Below are 20,750 nucleotides of genomic sequence, written 5' to 3'. Positions count from 1 at the left end.
TTCATCCCTCATTAGCTTACTTTGAAACTTTGAACAAGTACCCCAAAGGCCCCTCAACTTCAGTTTCCTCACCTAAAAAATGAAGGAGTTGGACAAAATAACTTTTAAAAGTCATTTGAATCCTAAATCTATGATTTTATAACCTCTCATTTTATTTTAATGCTCTAAAATTTAGAAAGCACTTAGCTTCATGACTAAGTAATACTAGTTTGATTATTCACATTTCACAGCTGAGGAAGCTGAGGTTTAGAGATATTAAAATGATATATATCAGATCTAATCTGATATTGGAACCTGGGACTTCTGACTGAGTAGCCTGAAGTTGGGAAGACTCATCTTCCTGAATTCAAATAGGGTCTCAGACACATCATCTTTATGACCCTGGACAAGTCACTTCACTCTTTTTGCCTCAGTTTCCTCATTTGTTAAATGAACTGTAGAAAGAAAGATCAAAACCCAGTATTTTTGCCAGGAAAACCCCAAATAGGGTCATGAAAAGTCAGACAAGACTGAAAACAACAGTCCTTCTGATCCCACAACACAGATTGACTCTTTTTTTTATTCATTTAAGGCAATGGGGTTAAGTGACTTGTCCAAGGTCACACAGCTAGGCAACTATTAAGTGTTTGAGGCTGGTTTTGAACTCAGGTCCTCTTGACTTCAGGGACCATGCTCCATTCAGTGCACCATCTAGCTGTCCCAGGCTGGACTCTTAAGACATTTCTTATGGAATGTATAAGTACTGAGAATCATAGAATAAAAGTCAAATCATCAATAAATCCACTGAAAAATGATAATTACTAAGAACAGAATGGGATTGAAAGTTTTTGATGTGTGTATTTTATTTATTAATGTATTTGTTTGTTTTTGTTTTGGGGGAATTTGTCTTATTAGTTGATTCAGAAAATAATACTACTCTAATACCTGAGACAAGGACAACAGCCTCCACAGCAGTGACCTCTACTACCACCTCTACTACCACCTCTACTACCACCTCTACTACCACCTCCACTTCCATCATTTCCACAACTTCAACTCCAGAATGTCCTGTAATAAATTTGTCAGAAAGGATCAACTGCATCCCAGATGAAAAACCAACACAGGTCTGTTTTAACATATGGTTTTATCTTTGAATTATTCAGACTTTTTGTCCTTTTGCCTTATTCTTCACAAAAAAGGATGATAGAAATGGAAGGGTCCTTGGAGCTCATCTGGTCTAACACTTATACTAATTCAAGTTAAGAGGTGGGAGGCATCAGGGTTCTTCTTAAGTTTCCACAGAGTTTTGTTGGAATGTGAGCTGTTGGTGAGTTGTTGGTCTTGTGGCTTAATATTCTGCCTTTGGTTCTAGGATGATTCAGTTTGGTTAGATGAGTGGGAAGGAGTGAGCCTTGTTTCACGAGGCTGACCAGAAACTAAAGTCAAACTGAATTTGAGTGGGTGACATTCATTTCATGATAAATACAATCCTGTTTTCTGAGTAAACCTACCATCTGGGTGAAGAGAGTCAATTTTAACTCTGTCAGAAATCATTATCTTCATGCAGATAACTCCTGAATCTACATATACAGTGTCCATTTCTTTCCTGAGATCTGCCAACTGGGCACCTCTATCTCCATGTCCCATTGGCATCTAAAAACAGAACTCATTACCTCTTTCTCTTCTTCCTAATTTCTGTATTTCAAAGGCTTCTGCAACTCTTTATGCTTTCTCTATTCTCCTCATTCCCCCCTGCCTATTCTCCATAGCTGAACAATTTCCAAGTTGACTTGATTCTACTGTATATTTCTCAACACTTTCCTCTTTTATATCACTACCATCATAATTCTAGGCTTCATTATATTTTGTCTGTACCATCACAATAGTCTCTTAACTGGTTTTCCAGTTTCTCCCTCCTCCATTCCATTTTCACATTGTTGCCAAGCTGATATTCCTAAAGCACAGTTTTTACCATATTACTCTCTTATTCAAAAAGGAGTTTCAAAGACTCTCAATTATCTCTAAGATAAATACAGACTCTTCTCTTGGGCATCTGGTGATGCAATGGCTAGAGTGGTGTCCTTGGAATTAGAAGGACCTAGCTTCAGATATTTGCTAGCTGTGTGATCCTGGGCAAGTCACTTAGCTTGTTTTCCTCAACTTCCTTAACTGTAAAATGGGTTAAAAGTAGCAACTACCTCATAAGGCTGTTGTTTGATTCAAATGACATAATATTTGTAAAACACTGAACACAGTGCCTGTTGAGTATTCAGAACTCAATAAATGTTTGTAAAGGAGACTAATTAGGAAGCTCTTGTGATAGCACAGATGAGATCTCTTAAGAGCCTAAAGGGATATGAGGGAATTGAGAATAGAAAGAAGATGGATGTGAATGGTGATGAGAAGTTGGAAACAAGATGTGTGTGGATATGTGATCATTAAGCAAGAATGAAGAATCTATAATAATACCAAGGCTGTAAAACTGGGTGACTAGAAGAATGATTTCTATAGATAGAAGTGGGGAAGTTTGAAAGAAGAGGGAAGAGAAAGGAATAAATAGTTATATATCATTCCTATCTATCTGTCAGAGACTGTACTAAGTGCTTTAGAAATATTAATTCATTTGACATGCACAATATCCCTCTGAGGTTGTTGTCATTTAATAGATTAGTTGTGTCCAGCTCTTTGTGGATCTCATGGACCAATTGTCTATGGGATTTTCTTGGCAATAATATTGAAGTGGTTTGTTATTTCCTTCTCCAGGGAGAAATAATTCTTTTTGTCAGGCAAGAAGACATTAAGCCCAGGGTCACACTAGCTAGGAAGTATTTGAAACTGGATTTAAATTCAGATCTTCCTTACTCCAGACCCAAAACTCTATCCATGGAGCCACCTAAATAGATTTGAGAGCATCAATAAATCCTATTTTGAACAGATTGAACAATGGTGCATCTGTCCAGGCTGCAATGTCTAGTAGGAAGTGGATGTTTAAGGACTGGGACTTGAGAGATAGACTAGGATTGATTAGAGAGATCTAGGAATCATTTATCTGCATAGAGATGATCATGATGTTCCTCAACTGATAAGATCAGCAAGTCCATGAGTGTAAATGAGAGAGAAGGCCCTGGATTCAGTTTTGGAGTACATGCATATTTAGAGTATGCGACATAGACTATGATCCAGCAAATCTGACTGACAAGGAACAGTCAGACAGAGGAGAACCAAGAGAGAAAATTATTATAAAAATTCAGAGAGTAGAGAGTAGGAGCAGAGGTTGCCATTCAGAGACTAAGGAGAATTTAAGAAGGATGAGGATCATGAAAAGTTGATTAGATCTGACAAGTTAAAGATCATTGGAGACTGAAAAGAACATTTATGTAAAATGACTCAATAATAGTATTTATAATTGTAGTTGCTTGTTACTGATAGTATTGGTAGCAGTAAAAAGTCCTAATGGCAAAGTGGGATGCTTATCAAGTGTTCATAACAAGTTTGTGAAAACCTAACTTCCTAAAAAATAACATATTCTTTGCTCTAGAAAATACTCGTTGACCTAGTAAGTTCATGACTGGACCCAAAGGAAGTGATATAGAAGCAAATTTTTTCTCTGTCCTAAAATAATCATAACTGGAATCTTTATGTTAGAAAAGAAGTGGAAATAAAATGAATGTCCATCAGTTGGAATACGACTGCAGAACCTTCAGTATAAAGCTGTAATAAATGTTATAGTGAAAATAAGTTTTGTTGCATATGAGACATTCATAAAAACATGGAAAATTTAAAAAAATGAGCTTATGCAATGAAATAAATAGAATCCAATGATGATAACAATGAAAATAAAAGCCCTCCTTAAAAGAAGATAGCCTTTGGATGGTTAAAAAGTAAAAAATGATTAAACATTAAAGCTGTTTCCTTCATCTAAACAGGGAGGAGGGAGAATATTGGGGCATAATGCTGTGTATATTATCAAATAACATTGTTTCTCATGGCAGAATTTGTCACTTAATTTTAATTCTTTGTTACAAAGGAGGATTTAATGAATTGGGAAAGATAGAGGTTGGTTTGTGTATTTTTTTCCTACCAGAAATTACTGATGTAAAGACAAAATTAAATGTATTTTTATAAAATTGTTTTTCCTGTTACAGTTTTTTCTTAGGAAATCTAAGATCCTACCCCAATCAATTTTAACATTAGAACTTGCTGAACTTCAAATAGCAACCTAATTTCTTTAATTGCACTTCCCTTTTTCTTTTGTTTTATTGCTATCATATATGGACAATAAAATAATATTCTGTTAATACTTGATCATCTTTATTATTCTTTAAATGAACTTTGCTTTCTTTAATCATGCTTTGACACAAATTAATTAGTTCAGAGCTTTGACATTCATACATATTACCCATTCCTGTTTTCCTTAGTCAGAATATGAAACTCTAAATGTATTATTTTTATCACTATCTTTGACATGAACATTACCTTCAGAGGACTTTATGATTAGAGAATGCAAAAAAAAATCCATATTCCAAGGATACACAAGGACACAGTGTGAGATAATGGAGTTTGGAAGAGGAAGTTAGAAGTTGTGTTGAAGGATGGAAGAAGAGATTACTGGGTTGCCCATTACTTTTCCTAATGCTAGGGAAAGTCTAGGTGAGAGCTATCAGACTGGTGGAATATTATTGTAGTCTTAGAAATAATGAGGCACCTAGATAGTTGAGTGGATAGAAAGGCAGACCTGGAGTCAGAAAGACCTGAGTTCAAATTTCGTCTTAGATACTTATTAGCTATATGACCCTGAGTAAGTCACTTAACTTCTGCTTGCCTTAATTCATTGGAGAAGTAAATGGCAAATCACTCCAGTATCTTTGCATAGGAAACACCATGGAAAGTATTTGCATACTGTGGTCGATATAGTCATGAATTGAACATAACTGGATGAATGAGTATCGACAATATTGAAGGATATGGTTTCAGCAGATTTGTATGAACTGGCATGATTTGTTACCATGGAGTGAGCAGAAACAGGAGAACAATATATTTCATACATAATAAAATGTACAATAACAACAATACTATAAAGACAAAGAACTTTGAAAGATCTAGGATCTATCATAGTTCCAGAGGACTCCTGAAATATGCTATCTATTTCTAGATAGAAAAGTGATGGACTCAAAGAGTGGATTGAGAGATAATTATTTTGGTACATGGTCAATTTAGGAATTTGTTTTATTTGACTATACAAATTTGTTAGAAGAGTTTTGTTTTTCCTGTTTTCTCAGTGTGGACTCAGGGGGAGAAAGGAGAGAAGGAAGGAGGATCTTTTGAATATAAAATGCAATGTAATTTTAAAAAATAGAAAAATTGCAATCAACAAGAGATTAACAACCATATTTGAAGAAGGGTTTTCAGCAAGGATATGAATTAATTGAGCTGTGTGAATTATCCTTGCCTCTGAATTTCTTAATATGGTAAGCCAACTAAGTATCAGAGAGAATTAGTGTTCTTCTAGGCTGTTGTAGATTTAGGAAACAAGATGGTAATGTCAAAACCCTGAGTCTTTAGTCTTTGGAAACAATCACGTTCTAAGAATGGTTTCTGTACATTTTGAGGGGGAAAAAACAAACAAGAAAAATAACTCTAGGTTGCATGAAGATATATTAAAATATTGTTCCCACCATGAGGTGGAATGTGTATAATGATGTTGACATAGTCATGAAAGTGGTTAGCAATTCTGTATTTGAATGTTAATTATAGATGTGATCTCCTTTGGAGAAAATTTCTCTAACAGGAATGCATTATCTATAAACTCTTCAGAAGCTATTAAGGAAGCTATTAATTGACTACATCAACTTTTCATTAATCAAATTTGGATGAGTAAGGGAAGGGAACAAGTCAAGCACCTGTTATGTACCACGCTAAATACTTTGCAAATATTATCTCATTTGATCCCCACAACAAACCTGGGAATTAGATGCTTTTATTATCCTCATTTTACAAATAAGAAAACGGAGCCAGGAAGAAGTTAAGGAATAAGCCTAGGATCATGCTAGTAGAATTGAACTCAGTTTTCTTTACTCTCGGTCCAGTGTTTTCTATTCACTATGTCATCTACCCATCTGCAATATGCATTGTGCATTATCTACCATAGTAAATACATATTAACTTCAAAGTTAATTTTTCTACCCTAGTGATATAGCCATAATTTAAAAGAGTTCAGTTTATAGGGCAATCCCCTAGCTCTTCATAAGCTCTAAACTTACTATATATGAAGCAGCTGCTAGATAGGAGGCTATTCTCTCAGGTATGACTGGAAGATGACTTCAAGAATTTTGCAAACATAATTTCGTATATCTTTTGCTAGAAAACATAATTCTTTATTAAGATAATAGTTTAGATGAAAATTCCTTATTCAACTTAAGTGAAAATTTTTTTGAAGTGAGATTAAAAAATATTTCACTTAGGCTTAGATTTTTGTTTTCTCTCATCTCAAATATATTAAGTATATTCTTCTTTTAATTTTTTATTTATTTATTTTTTAAATTTATTTTTTATTCTCATTTTGTACACATGTTTTTCTTTACATTAATAAAATATACTTGTTTACAAGTAAACAAAATACCCTTCCCCCCATGAATATAGATAGACTTGCTTGGGTGAAAAAGTAAAGGGGGGAGAAAAAAATTGAAATAAAAAAATAATAGTAATAATTGTAGGTATGGCCAGGTGGTGCAATGGACAAAGCACCAGCCCTGGAGCCACGAGCACCCAAGCCCATATCCAGCCTCGCAAACTCAATAATCACCCAGCCATGTGACATGCAAGCCACCTGATCCCCACTGCCCTGCAAAAACCAAAAAGAAGAAGGAAAAAAAAAGACCCAAAATAAAAGAAAATAGTAATAATAGTAGGAGTGGCTGGGTGGCAAACAGAGCATTGGCCCTTGAGCCAGGAGCACATGGGTCCGAATCTGGCCCCAGACACCCAATGATCACCCTGCTATGTGGCCCCAGGCAGGCCACCTAGCCCCACTTGCCCTGCACCCTTCCCCAAATAATAATAACAAAAAATGTGTTTCAGTCTTTGTTCCAACACCATCAACTCTGTCGTGAGTGGATCACATTCTTTATGATAAGTCCATCACAAAAGTTACATCCATATTTTTCCAACGTTGACATTGCTGATCGCAACTCACTCCTTTCTTATTTCTCCACTACCATGTACTATATTTTCTCTCTCCTTTCACTCTGACTCTGCTGTAGGGTTGCTGAGTGGCGCAGCAGACAGATCCCTGGTCCTGGGGACAAGAAGCCTTGAGCCCCCATACCACCCCTTAGGCCCAGAATCCACCTGGCCCTATGATCCTGGGCAGGCCATCCAATCCCAGCCCCTTGCAAGAAGTAAAAAAAGAAAATGTGTTATATTTGACCACTGTCCCCCCATGGTCCATCCTTTCCTCCTTTATTCACATCCCCACCCCTTCCCCCTGCTCCCCCCTCCTTCTTACTCCAGTTGTCTATACCCCATTGAGTATATTTGCTGTTTCCTCTCCTAGCCATCTCTGATGAGAGCAAAGGTTCCCTCATTCCCCCTTGCCTCCCCCCTTCCATATCATTGCAATAGCTCATTGTAATAAAAAAAATCACATAATAGTGAAATAGCTTGGACTATTCCCCCCTCTTCTTTTTCTTTCTCCCATTCCATTTCCCTTTTTTTCTTATTGACTCCATTTTTACACCATATTTTATCTTCGAATTCAGCTTTCTCCTGTGCTTCAACTATAAAAGCTCCCTCTACCTGCTCTATTAACTGAGATGGTTCATATGAATATTATCAGTATCATTTTTCTATACATGCAGTTCATCCTCATTAAGTCCCTCATATTCTCCCCTCTCCTCCAATCTCCATGCTTCACCTGAGTCCTGTATCTGAAGATCAAACCTTCTGTTCAGCTCTGGCCATTCCAACAGGAACATTTGAAATTCCCCTGGCTCATTGAAAGTGCATCTTTTTCCCTGGAAGAGGATATTCAGCCTTGCTGGATAGTTCATTCTTGGCTGCATTCTAAGCTCTTTTGCCTTCCGGTATATTGTATTCCAAGCCCTACGAGCTTCTAATGTAGCTGCTGCTAAGTCCTGTGTGATCCTGACTGCAGCTCCACGATATTTGAACTGTGTCCTTCTGGCTGCTTGTAATATTTTTTCTTTGACTTGGGAGTTCTGGAACTTGGCTATAATATTCCTGGGGGTTGGTTTTTTGGGATCTCTTTCTCGGGGGGATCGGTGGATTCTCTCCATTTCTATTTTTCCCTCTGCTTCTAGAATATCAGGGCAATTTTCCTGTAGTAATTCTTTGAAAATGATGTCAAGGCACTTTTCTTGATCATGACTTTCAGGTATTCCAATAATTTTCAAATTATCTTTCCTAAGTCTGTTTTCCATATCAGTTGTTTTTTCAATGAGATATTTCACATTTTCTTCTACTTTTTTATTTTTTTGGTTTTGAAGTATTGATTCCTGATTTCTGGTAAATTCATCAATCTCCCTGAATTTTATTCTTTGTCTGAAGGATTTATTCTCCTCAGAGAGTTTTCTTATCTCTTTTTCCATCTGGCCATTTTTGCTTTTTAAAGCATTCTTCTCCTCAATAACTTTTTGAACTGTTTTATCCATTTGACCTAAGCATGTTTTTTAGCATGCTATTTTCTTCAGCATTTTTTTGGATTTCCTTGACTAAGCTGCTGACTTCATTTTCATGTTTTTTCTGCATCTCTCTCATTTCTTTTCCCAGTTTTTCTTCTAACTCCCTTATTTGATTTTCAAAGTCTTTTTTGAGCTCTGTCATAGCCTGAGCCCAATTTCTGTTTTTCTTGGAGTCTTTAGATGCGGGAGCTTGTGCTTCCTCATCTTCAGACTGAGTATTTTGATCCTTCTTGGGCTCATTTGCAAAATATTTCTCAATGGTCTTCCTCTTGTTTCTTTGTTTGTTCATTTTCCCAGCCTAAGCCTGTTTTTTTGGGGTGCTTCCTGAGCTTTTGGGACACTCCCACAAGGGTCTCAGTGTGTGAGGTTCTGTCCTCCCTCCTGGTCTGTGAATGACCATAAGCGCCCCCCTCTGCCAAGGGGCTGAGGTGGGGGGGCCCTGCTGTTCTATGGGGGGGGCCTAGACTGAGATCAGGATCTGAATGTGGTCAGAGCTCCAGAGTCCTGTTCCAGGGGCAGAGGCCAGAGCTCTTCCATCTCTCTCTCTTCACTCCCCTCCCTCAGCTCAATGGGCTCATGCCCTGGGGGCTCCTGCTTACAGGCTCCACCTGCTTCTGTTTCTGGGTCTAGGCTGCGGAAAGACCAGGCTGCTGGCTGTGTGCCCTGAGGGCTGGTCTCCACGTGCTTGCTCTGGCAGAGGTCCCCGGCTGTTCCCCCACTTTGTGCCGGTGCTCCCCGGGGTGCAGCTCAGGAGACTCCCCTGCTGCTGTGAGCTGAGGCTCCCAGTGCCCTGGGGCTGCCTCCGGGAGGCTGAAGTTCTTTGGCTCTGGCGGGCCACCCCTCTGGCAGGCTGCCTCTCCGACCCCGGGGAGCAGAGCCTTTCTGCTCTTTTCCAGGTTACCTTGAGTAGGAGAACTGCCTCACTGGGTCCCTTTGTGGGTTCTGTCTCTCGAAAGTTTAGTTAGAGTCGTTAGTTTATGAGTTTTTATCAGAATGCTCCTAAGACTCGATCCCTTCATGTCGCCATCTTGGCTCCACCCCCGAAAGTTATTTTTCTAGGAACTCTATTAAGTATATTCTTAAATTAATCTTAGGTTTAATTTCTATTTTATATGTTTATTGGAACTATTCATACCTCTCCTCATCTCTTCTAATAATGCTCTGTAATTTAAATCTTTCTAAAATGTCTTAGTACTTATATTTTTTCATCTTTATCTAGAAGAGAAAAAAAAGATTGGACAAGAAATTTCACTGTCTCTTTCCCCATTTTCTATATAAATTTGAATCTAATAGTGAATCATATACTCACTATCCTTTGAAATATATATTATACTAAAAAATCATTTCTTTAGTTGTGTGTTTGTTTATATGTTGATCTACACAAAGATATTCACACATACATGAATGTATGTATACAATTCCTAAATGAAGTTTACTCCCTCTTCTGTTTTGGTCCTTTAAAAATATTTTGAAGTGACAGAACAATTCTCAAGTACAATCTTTAGCCCAGTTCTGGGCTGTTCCCATATTGTATCTGTCATAGCACAGGGTCAGAGAAATCCATCTATTTTAATGTCAGCCTGAGCCAGATATCATTAGCAATGTAATTCTCTTTCCTAGAAAAAACAAATCAGGGAATCATATGAAGCAAAAGGAAATATAAAATGATGGACGATCTGACATTTTGTATTATTTGTTTCATTACTCCTCTGAATTGGGAACCATATTTCTCAAGAATACTCATAACTGTAACTCATCCCAGACTCTATGTATGAAAGGTACCTAGGACAGGAGGTGAATAATATTAAGGAGCCGCTGTTGACACTATTAGTCTGACATAATTCTTTTTGTTCCAGGCCACATGTTACCAACGGGGTTGCTGTTGGAGCCCTCAGGGATCAGTTGATAGGCCGTGGTGTTACTTCTCCAAGAAATATGGTTATCAGACAGAAAGTAGTACAAACACCAGCGCGGGTGAGTAAGCCAAACCCAGCATAGGAGAGTAGTATCCATAACAATGCTGGAGGAGGACTCAAAAGTCAACCAGAACCTTCAAGCTTAGGTTGCATCTCCCTGCATTGTCATATTCACTACAGAAGATTAGAGAGAACTTCTCATGGATAAGGGTTAGGATGCAGAGGGGCAATAATATTGGAGGCATGACTTCAACTTTGAAGAAAAATCTAATTTACAAGTGCGTTTTTGTGAACTATGAAGTACAAAGACAAGGTCATTTCTTTATTATTGGTAATGGTAAAGACTAAGCAGAACCACCCCTACCCCTAAAGCAAGACAGGTTGGAAGAAGGAACACAAATAGATCTCAATCTCTGAAAATATTTAGTATAATTATTATTCTCAGAGAGTTCCTAATCTTGAAGTTAACTTGTAGCTTAATTGGATTGATAAGACCAACATGCATGAAAGACTTTGGATCATAGATATAAAAGGGACATTAGAAAGTAGTCTAACATCTTCCCCCCTCATCGTTCATCTGATGAAACTGAAGTCCAGATTGTGAAGTAATCTTCCTAAGATTACACAGGTAGTAAATTAGTCAGGATTTTAATTGAAGTCCTCCATCTTCAACTCCAGTTCATTTTCTACTACTATAGGAAAATGTCTTCTTTAAACATACTAACAACATATAGGTGGAAGGAAGGAAAATTCAAAGTGAATCCATAAATGCTGAGAGAACATGTACTAAAGGAAATCAAAGAGGATTATGTGATTTCACCCTGGGTTTAATGCACTTTCTGCAAATGGCTTTTCCCAGCATCTTCTTCCTGAGCTTGTCAGCCATTTCCCCTCTCTCTAATTTGTTTTAGTTTACTTAGATGTTTCTCCTAATAGAATGTGAGTTTCTTGAGGTCAAGAAGAGTGTTTTTAATTTTTCTTTGCATCCTCAGCACATATGACAAGTGCTTATTGACTGACTGACCTTATATAACCTGGATTGGAAAATGACTTAAAATATTAGTATATGAATGTTTTGAAGTAGACTGTACTGGTAGAAATGATGAATACAAGGGATTTGGGGAAACATGGGAAGACTTACATGAAGTACAAGTGAACATATGCAGAGTAAAGTATTCATAACCAAAGCAGTAATTATTGTAGGATAAACAAAAACAACACTAGAATGCCATTGAATTTAGATGAATTGGTGCCAGAGAAGGAAGAAAATAAGTATTGATTAAAAAGTATGTGCTAGGTATTATATCAATATTATCTTACTTGATCTTTTACAATCATCTTACTTTTCCTTCCTTCCTTCCTTCCTTCCTTCCTTCCTTCCTTCCTTCCTTCCTTCCTGCCTTCCTGCCTTCCTGCCTTCCTGCCTTCCTGCCTTCCTGCCTTCCTGCCTTCCTGCCTTCCTGCCTTTCTGCCTTTATTTATTTTTCTTTTCTCTTCACATTGGGTTGTTTATGGGTAATATTGCTGAAATATAATATTTATCCAGGACATGTCAACTCTTTCTTTTCCTCCTCCCACCTCCAGGGTTCAAAGCCCAGTTGAGAAGACTGCCTTCTCCCTCCATGTTTGGAAAAGATATTGCTAATGTTGTTCTTGAAGCAGAATACCAGACATCCAATCGCTTTCACTTCAAGGTTTCTAATTTTTTTGTTGTTTTTCATCTAATTGAAAGTACAAATGTCCCTGGAAGACTAATGGATTATTAGTAACTATCAGATCAGTAGGATCTTGGGGCTGGATGGGGCCTTGGAAGTCATCTGATTCCAACTCTCAATTTAAAATGAGATAACTAAGGCCCCAAAAGATTAATTGACTTATTCTAGGTCACATAGTTATTGAGAAAGAGGTGGGACCATGATTCAGCTGATTCACAGTCTAGCTGTCATGATATTAATTATTCTTAAAATACAAACCAGATGATGGAAAGTTTTTTCAATTAACGGCGTCAGCAACACCACAATCAGGAGACACCTATTTTACCCCATATTTGATGAGTGAGATGCAATTTGTACTTTGTGCTTGTTATAGGAAGAAAACTGGGAAGTTGAGAGTTTTTAAAATGTCAGTACTTTTTACATTGTGTGTCTGGACCTTTGATTCTATTAGTCTAGGAAATCTCAGAGATGAACATATCTCTACCAATACAGCTCAATAATCCTCATGCAAATGAAATTTGAGAGAGTTGCTTAGAGGCACTGTGCTAAATTCAGGACTTGAACCCAGATCTTCCTTACTGAAGTTAACTCTCTAACCATTGCTCAATATGGCCTCTTATATACTATTGCTATGTACTCTATTCATTGAATTGAATTGAAAAACTATCTGGAGAATCATAGTGTTGATTGGTAATGAGAAATGATTTTCACTTTTATGAGAAATATTTACTTAAAACAAATAAACAAAAATGGTTTCAGGATTTTGGAAGCCATCTAGTTCAAATTGTGTCTATAAAAGCATATCATCTAAGTTTCCTTGAAGATCTCTGGTGAGCTCCTCCTGAGGTAGTCTGATTCATTTTTTACAGCTCTAAATATTAGGATGTTTGAATTTGCTTAAATTTGCCTCTGTAAAAAAAAAATCAAAGACAAAAACAAAACTCTCTAGAATTGTTGAATTTTCTGAATATATTTCACTTTAGTTTCCTGCTTGTTCATTCCTTTGCATAGATCAGTGATCCCAGTGATGTGAGATATGAGGTCCCTCATGAACATGTGCAGTCGTTTACTGGAAATGCTGCTTCTAATTTGAACTATCGCGTAGATGTTGAAAAAGAACCATTTAGCATCAAAGTTATTCGGAAAAGCAATAACCGTGTTTTGTAAGTTCTGTAAGCCTGTGTGGTGATTGGGGCACTGGAAACTATGAGAAGGGGACACTAAAAATTTGAGAATGACTCATCATTGTGTCAGGGCTTCCAGATATACATTTTTTTTTTGTATTTTTCCCCCCTACTCTCTTCCCTTTTCCCTTTGTCGTCCTCAGCACTCTTTCACATTTAGTGATTAGGTATGGTTTAGATCTTTGTTTTGTTTGGAAGACAGAGATGGAGACACTGATTTTAGAAATGAGAAGACAGTATCTGATGGATTATTCTTTGCTCTTTAAGAATCTGAGTAAGTTATATCACCATATCTTAGAAATGACTTGTTAATTGGAGGATAGGATACAATTTCAGGGGATTAAAACTGTGATACTTTAAAAATGTAATGATAATCATTGAAATGGGTCTTAAAAACCATGGGTAGATGAAGAAAAACAAGGTGCCTGTCCTGAAAATTAATTATGTAGAGAAGAAATGTTAGGTTGATAAAGCGTTATGACAAAATAGGGATGCTTATTCACTGAGATATAAGTAAAAGTTTTCTAATACAGAAATGCCCTTTGCCCCTTACCTTTCTATATCTCCCTCAGATTTATCAGGTAGTTAATAGTGGTTTGTTATTTGATCCAAAATATTATTTTTTCCTTTCTTATTCATCTGATTCCAGATTTGACACTGGTATTGGACCCCTCCTGTTTGCTCAACAATACTTGCAGCTCTCCATCCAATTACCCAGTGCTAATGTATATGGCCTTGGGGAGCATGTGCACCAAGAGTACCGCCATGATATGGCCTGGAAGACCTGGCCCATCTTCTCTCGGGACAATACTCCTAATGATGTAAGATTTCAAAAAGTTTCCTTTCTACTCAGGCTCATAATCTTGCAGAATCCTAAAATCTCAGAATTCATCTTGTCTAACCTATAACTGAATAAATCTCATTTCTAGCATACTCTGAGAAACTGTTAGCTCCACCCTGTCAAACTCCCAAATCAATCTTTAACATTTTTTCTTGTCTTTCCTTTGCTTTTATCAATTCTGAAGAAAATGGGATTAATGTATTTGGAATATTTAACTATTCAAAATGTGGCAGTTACATGTATGATATTACCTATAATATATAAAAATCACTTCTTACTCATTGTGTTAGTTAAAAAGGCTACTAGCCTAAACATTGGATGAAAAAAAGATGCTTTATTTGAGAGATAAGGATGGAAGGATAGTAAGAATATAGCAGAATGTATTCATACTATTAATAAAAATAAGAACTAGAGTTTATATAATCTTTAAGGTTTACAAAACACTTTATAAATATTATCTTATTTTATCTTCATAACAACCCTGAGGGGGAGGTGATATTATTATCCCCATTTTATAGATAAGGAAGCTGAGACACTGAGAGGTAAAATGACTTGCCTAGGGTCATATAGTTAGTAAATAAATGAGGGACACAAACTTCCTAGTTTGTTGCTTTGTAACTTGATTGTTGATTTGCATTTCCCCCCCAGCAAATGACTAACCTGTATGGAGCTCAGACATTTTTCTTGTGCCTTGAAGATGCAAGCGGATTATCTTTTGGAGTTTTTCTGATGAACAGCAATGCCATGGGTAAAACATTGGATATTCTTAAAAGGGGGACAATTTAAGTATTCTCATTCCTACAGTGAGTTAAAGGGGATGCTTGTCTTTAAGAATCCCCTTCAAATTATCTGACAGATTGAGTAATAATTGAATGACCCTGCCAAACTGTAGATTTGTTCAGTTAAGACCTTTGTCTAATTGAGAATTCCCAGGAAGATTTCACATAGAGAAATTGTTCAAACACAGGTGGCCTTAAAGTTTTCTATTATCCACTGATAAAATTGTCTTTTTCTTTAAAAATGCAGAGATATAGACTTCATAAAACATATCAGCCTTTGCTTCTGCACGATTCTTCTATGATGGTAGAGTAGGGAATCTAAACTGCCAAACAAGTATAGATTAGTATGAGCTGTTTTAAAGTTAGGAGAGTCAATAGTAGTACTAAGAGAGACCAGGCAGAGATCCATGTCAACTGGTCTAAGGTTATGAGAGTTCCAGCTGGTAGAAAGGGATGAGGTAAGAAGCTGAGTCAGTCAACCAGAGGGCTCAGGGAACTACTTGTATTTTAATATCAAGAAAGTTTTTTGTCCCTAGTCACTAAATCTAAAACTTGACTTCACTCCACCTGAGCCCCATCATAAAATATGCTTATTTTAAAGGAATACTGGCCAATTATAATGGTCCCTTTGATAGGAAATCATCTAAATTAGTGTCTAAGCTTTCAGCTTTCATCTCTAAAGTCAGAGTTACAAACTCTGAGAGCTGGATAAAAGAAAATTATAATGAGTAGCAATTGTGTTTGGGAGAATATCTATCTATCTATCTATCTGTTTATCCATTCATTCATTAATTCATTCCTTCATTTATTTATCTCTTATTTTTTCATTTATCTATCCATTCACTTATTCATCCCTTATTTCAAAAATTTATTCATTTTCATCTACCTATCTTTCCTCTATCATCTATCTCTATCTATCTATCTATATCTATCTCTCTATCTCTCTATCTCTCTATCTCTCTATCATCTATCCATATTATCTATCATCTCTCTATCTATTATCTTCCTTCCTTCCTTCCTTCCTTCCTTCCTTCCTTCCTTCCTTCCTTCCTTCCTTCCTTCCTTCCTTCCTTCCTTCCTTCCTTCCTTCCTTTCTTTCTTTCTTTCTTTCTTTCTTTCTTTCTTTCTTTCTTTCTTTCTTTCTTTCTTTCTTTCTTTCTAGCTTTCTGCCATCTAAATATTTATTTGATGGGACATAATTGGCTTTCCAGGAAAGGAGACTCAATTCCCTAGAGATTCTAGCGCTTAGGCTCATAGAATTTTGGTAAGAAAGCCTAGGAGAAGTTCACAATGCTGATGGGACCTTGTAGGTTGGCATGTGAGAAATGAGTGTTAAGGCGCACCTAACAAATGAGTATTGTGATAGGAGGAAGTACACACCCAGAAAGACATTTTAGTTAATGTCTAATTATCACTCTGATTATAAGTTATTGATATCTCTCCTACTGACAAGTATGTGCTAAAGTTCTAGGTGTCATACTAGTCAAAAGCATTTTTATTTATTCATTTGTATCTAAAACTAAAGACTGGAAAACAGTGTTACTGTGTTAAATATTCAATTGTTTTCCTGATATACATGTTACATCATTGATTTTTTTCAATATTTGCACAATTATAATTCTTAATTTTTTCATTTTACTTCCTTCTAGAGGTTACCCTTCAACCTGCCCCAGCAATCACTTACCGAGTCACTGGGGGTGTTCTGGATTTTTATGTCTTCTTAGGAAACACTCCAGAAGAGGTTGTTCAGGAATATCTTGAGGTATGAAGAAATATGCTTAATTGGGTTGAGAGGTAGAAGGGAGCTTAAACTTAATTGAACACAGAGATGAGGGAATTGAGGTTGGGAGACATGAAGTGATTTTTCCAATAATAACAATGAATAACAGTGGCAGAGTATAATCAAAGGGGGTGGTTATTTTAAAAATATAAGAACATCAGTTTGATAAAGCTTATTCAGAAATGTAGTATATGGACATTTGTAATTACAAAATTCATCACTTGATGTGATTTGTTGGAAAGTAAACTGAATTTAGACTCATAAGACTAGGGATTGAGTTCTAGTTTTAACATTTACTAGCTGGATGACCTTGGTCTAATAATTTTTTCTTAATTTGGTCTTCATTTTCCTTATCTATAAAAGAAGAAAAATAATGCTTGTATTATCTACTTCACAAAGTTATTGTTTGGAAAGTATTCTGTAAAACACCACAGACATGAACTATTTATTTTCATTTGTTATTAGTTGGAGGTTGGCTTTATACATGCAGATTCTCCTGTTTGTTTTCCCCAATAAAAGTGTTCCTTTCTTTGTTTTCTCCTATTGTGATTTGAACCCTGAAGATTTTGTGTCCTATTTTTCCCTTTAAAACTATCTGTTTCATACTGGAAAGGCAATAATTTCTACAGGTATAAGGAGACAAGTTAGCTATAGAACAAAGGGTTGAATGTTCTTCTAAGTAAGGTTATAATTTGAAGGAATTTGCTAGAAACAGATGAGATTGTTCAATTTAAGACAGTGTCCAATAAAGTTGGTATTATACTTTTAAAACTATCCTTAAGTGTTGATGTCAACTGTAAACACACACACACACACAAACACACATTCCTTTTCAATAAGAGATTTTCAAGGTCTGCTAAAATTTTAAATGAAGCATTATTTCTTGAAACCAACTTTTTTTTAAACAGTAGAAATACATTTACATTTCCAGAAAATAAAATTAAATATACAAACCTGCACTTCAGAGACAACCATTACAAAAACATATTTATTCTATAAAGGAAAGTATTCCTTTAAAAATACTTAATGAAACATCAGTATGGTTAATTGTTAACCTTAACACTAAGGTCATTTGCCTTTTTATATACTGTGTTTTTTTAGTATGGTTTTCCATAGGGTACTTGAAATACTAATTTAAAAGATTGAATCCTTCATTCTGAAAATCTGAGGAAAGTCAGGCCTATATAATTTATTTATTGCTATAATTCTGATAAAACATGGTGGAACAAGAAACTAAATAATATATACAGAATAGAATAAGAGAGTTGAGATCTTATGCTATGCCTGAGGTGCTGTTTTTTTTTTTTTTTCACCTAATAATGTGTGGGATCTACTGACAAAAAAAAGTAGGAATAGGAGAAAGGAAAATGAGAAGTCATGAGATTAACTACATTAGATAAATCAGTTTTTGGTGGGGAAGAGCTGTGTGTTTGTGTGTGTGTGTGTGTGTGTGTGTGTGTGTGTGTGTGTGTGTGTATGTGTGTGTGTAGGGGGAATGGTATTACCATTTGTGTACATGGTTGTATGTATGTTTGTATAACAGAGAGTGTTGATACATAAAGAATGTGTGATTTAATTCTTTCACCAAATTTATAGCAATAAATGGCACCACTCAGATTTAAGAAAAGAAAGAATGGATTATGAAAATGCTTTATTATTTGGTAGTCTTCTTTGCATTCTATTCTGTTCTTTCTGTATTATATTTTATCTTACATTAAAAAAAAGACAAATATAGAAACCAGATGAAGGAGATTTTTTTTCCTGGTGAAGGAGAGGGTGTGGTATGAGTTGGGAAGCTCCCAAACTTTTTTTTTTTTAGGTTTTTGCAAGGCAAATGGGGTTAAGTGGCTTGCCCAAGGCCACACAGCTAGGTAATTATTAAGTGTCTGAGGCCGGATTTGAACCCAGGTACTCCTGACTCCAGGGCTGGTGCTTTATCCACTATGCCACCTAGCCGCCCCCAAACTCTTATTTTTTAAAAAAACCCATCTTTTTTATTTATTTATTTAAGCAATGGGATTAAGTGACTTGCCTAAGATCATACAGCTAGGCAATTTTTAAGTGTCTGAGGCTGGATTTGAACTGGGGTCCTCCTGATTCCAGGGTTGGTGCTCTATCCACCATACCACTTAACTGCCCCTGCTCCCAAACTCTTAAAGTTACTTTGGAAGTGATACGGATTAAAATTAATAGGTTAGATCATGCTCCCCAAACATTCCATTGAGTAAAATGCTAGTATAACCGGGTTAGTTTACAATAAGTAAATGATTTGTTTTATATCTGATTTTTTAATATCTATTGCCTACTTAGCACTAGGTTAGATTCTATGAGGAGGTTAGAGAGTGATATGATCTTTGTGTTCAAGCAACTGACAGTCCCTTTTGGAAACACTTTGCAAACTGTACAAGATAGTGTTGTAAAAGGGTCTACTCTGATTAGAATGGTTATAGAATATTTATTATACCTCATTTCTCTAATCACCACCTTTAGCTCATTGGAAGACCACTCTTGCCGTCTTATTGGAGTCTTGGATTTCATCTCAGTCGTTGGGTGTATGGAGGTTTGGATGGAATGAAGGAAGTAGTGAAAAGAAACCGAGTTGCTCAACTTCCTTGTGTAAGAAAGGCTTTTCTTTTAAATTTGGTTTTTCTTTTCTTTGGTAATACAGATATTACATGAATATTAACAATCTAATTATTATCTAACAGATAATTAGAATAATTTCTCCATTCTCATGAATTTTTGAAGTAAGGATTTTGTATTTTCAGAGTATTGGGCCCTGGTATTTTTCATAATTTTATTGTTTTTAAAATTAATAAACCATTAATGATATATGTTTTTATTATTTAATTTAAACAGTCAATTGTCTCTAGCATGATGGAATGTAGTGTATTCTGTTCTTAGGAGACTTTGTGTAATATTTCCTATGAAATTGAATTTATGCCCACTTGAAAAATGAACTAGGAAGATAGGTCTAGAAATATTTGAGAGGAACCTTAGAGGTCATCAACTACAGCTCTCTCATTTAACAGATGAAGTATCTGAGACCCAGAGAACTGAAGGAGCTTGCCCAAGGTCACCTAGATAGTAAATGACAGAAATGGGATTTGAATACATGCCCTCTGAATTTAAATCTGTAGTCTTTTCTGCACTGCTCCCTCACACAACTATTCAAAGTTTACTAATCAAATAAATAGTTTAAAAATCAGGTTGTTTTTATGTGGATCTTTTCGTTTTTATCTTGTTTATGAATATGCTAATATATGCAGGGTCTTTTGAAAATCAAGAAACTGGATAAAAAATAGAAATGTTTCTGCTTTTATGCATTAGGGGATGAAGGGAAATGCAGGAAGGAATGGTTGGTGTTGTACTGTGAGTTCCACAACAGTTGAAATAAATAGAATAATGCTTGGAGACTCATTCATCTAACCTTGAAATCAAGTGTACCTTTGGGAATTCAAAATGTTTATAATGCAAAGTTTGGGGCTATTAGGCTTTGGAAAGTATTTTTTGCAACTGTGTTTGAACATGGTTATCTCAGATGTTCTGGGAGTTCACAATAATGATGAAAAATGCTAAAAAGCTGACTGTACTGTTTCCTTGTCCTACTTCCTAAATTTGCTGCTCCACAAAGAGAGGACTCTATAATCCTATGCTCCTGCTTCATCCAACTAAACTCTGTGAACTTGCTAGTTGACTTTCTAGAAAGAAAAAATCAAATTTCTGTTTTGTTTAATCCTGTATGACTCTTCATGACTCATTTGGGATTTCCTTGGCAAGACTATTAGAGTCATTTGTCATTTCCTTTCCCAATTTATTTTACAGATGAGGAAAGTGAGGCAATCAGGGGTAATTAC

At 36.1% G+C, this 20,750-nt stretch overlaps 1 protein-coding gene across 1 annotated transcript in view; it reads left to right on the top strand.

The window, feature by feature from the left end:
* The window catches only part of LOC141492847 (uncharacterized), a 319,801-nt gene that overhangs the window by 19,417 nt on the left and 279,634 nt on the right, over nucleotides 1-20,750 (top strand). The window contains exons 3-10 of the mRNA XM_074193534.1: nucleotides 895-1,103; nucleotides 10,535-10,652; nucleotides 12,179-12,288; nucleotides 13,321-13,472; nucleotides 14,143-14,314; nucleotides 14,983-15,082; nucleotides 16,763-16,875; nucleotides 19,384-19,509. Of these exons, the coding sequence (XP_074049635.1) occupies nucleotides 895-1,103; nucleotides 10,535-10,652; nucleotides 12,179-12,288; nucleotides 13,321-13,472; nucleotides 14,143-14,314; nucleotides 14,983-15,082; nucleotides 16,763-16,875; nucleotides 19,384-19,509 (1,100 nt within the window). The remainder of the gene's footprint in view (nucleotides 1-894; nucleotides 1,104-10,534; nucleotides 10,653-12,178; nucleotides 12,289-13,320; nucleotides 13,473-14,142; nucleotides 14,315-14,982; nucleotides 15,083-16,762; nucleotides 16,876-19,383; nucleotides 19,510-20,750) is intronic.

This window comes from Macrotis lagotis, chromosome 7 (assembly GCF_037893015.1).
Source record: "Macrotis lagotis isolate mMagLag1 chromosome 7, bilby.v1.9.chrom.fasta, whole genome shotgun sequence".
Classification (NCBI taxonomy): domain Eukaryota; kingdom Metazoa; phylum Chordata; class Mammalia; order Peramelemorphia; family Peramelidae; genus Macrotis; species Macrotis lagotis.
Note: the sequence above shows the minus strand (reverse complement) of the source record. Positions and strands in the feature narration are given on the sequence as shown.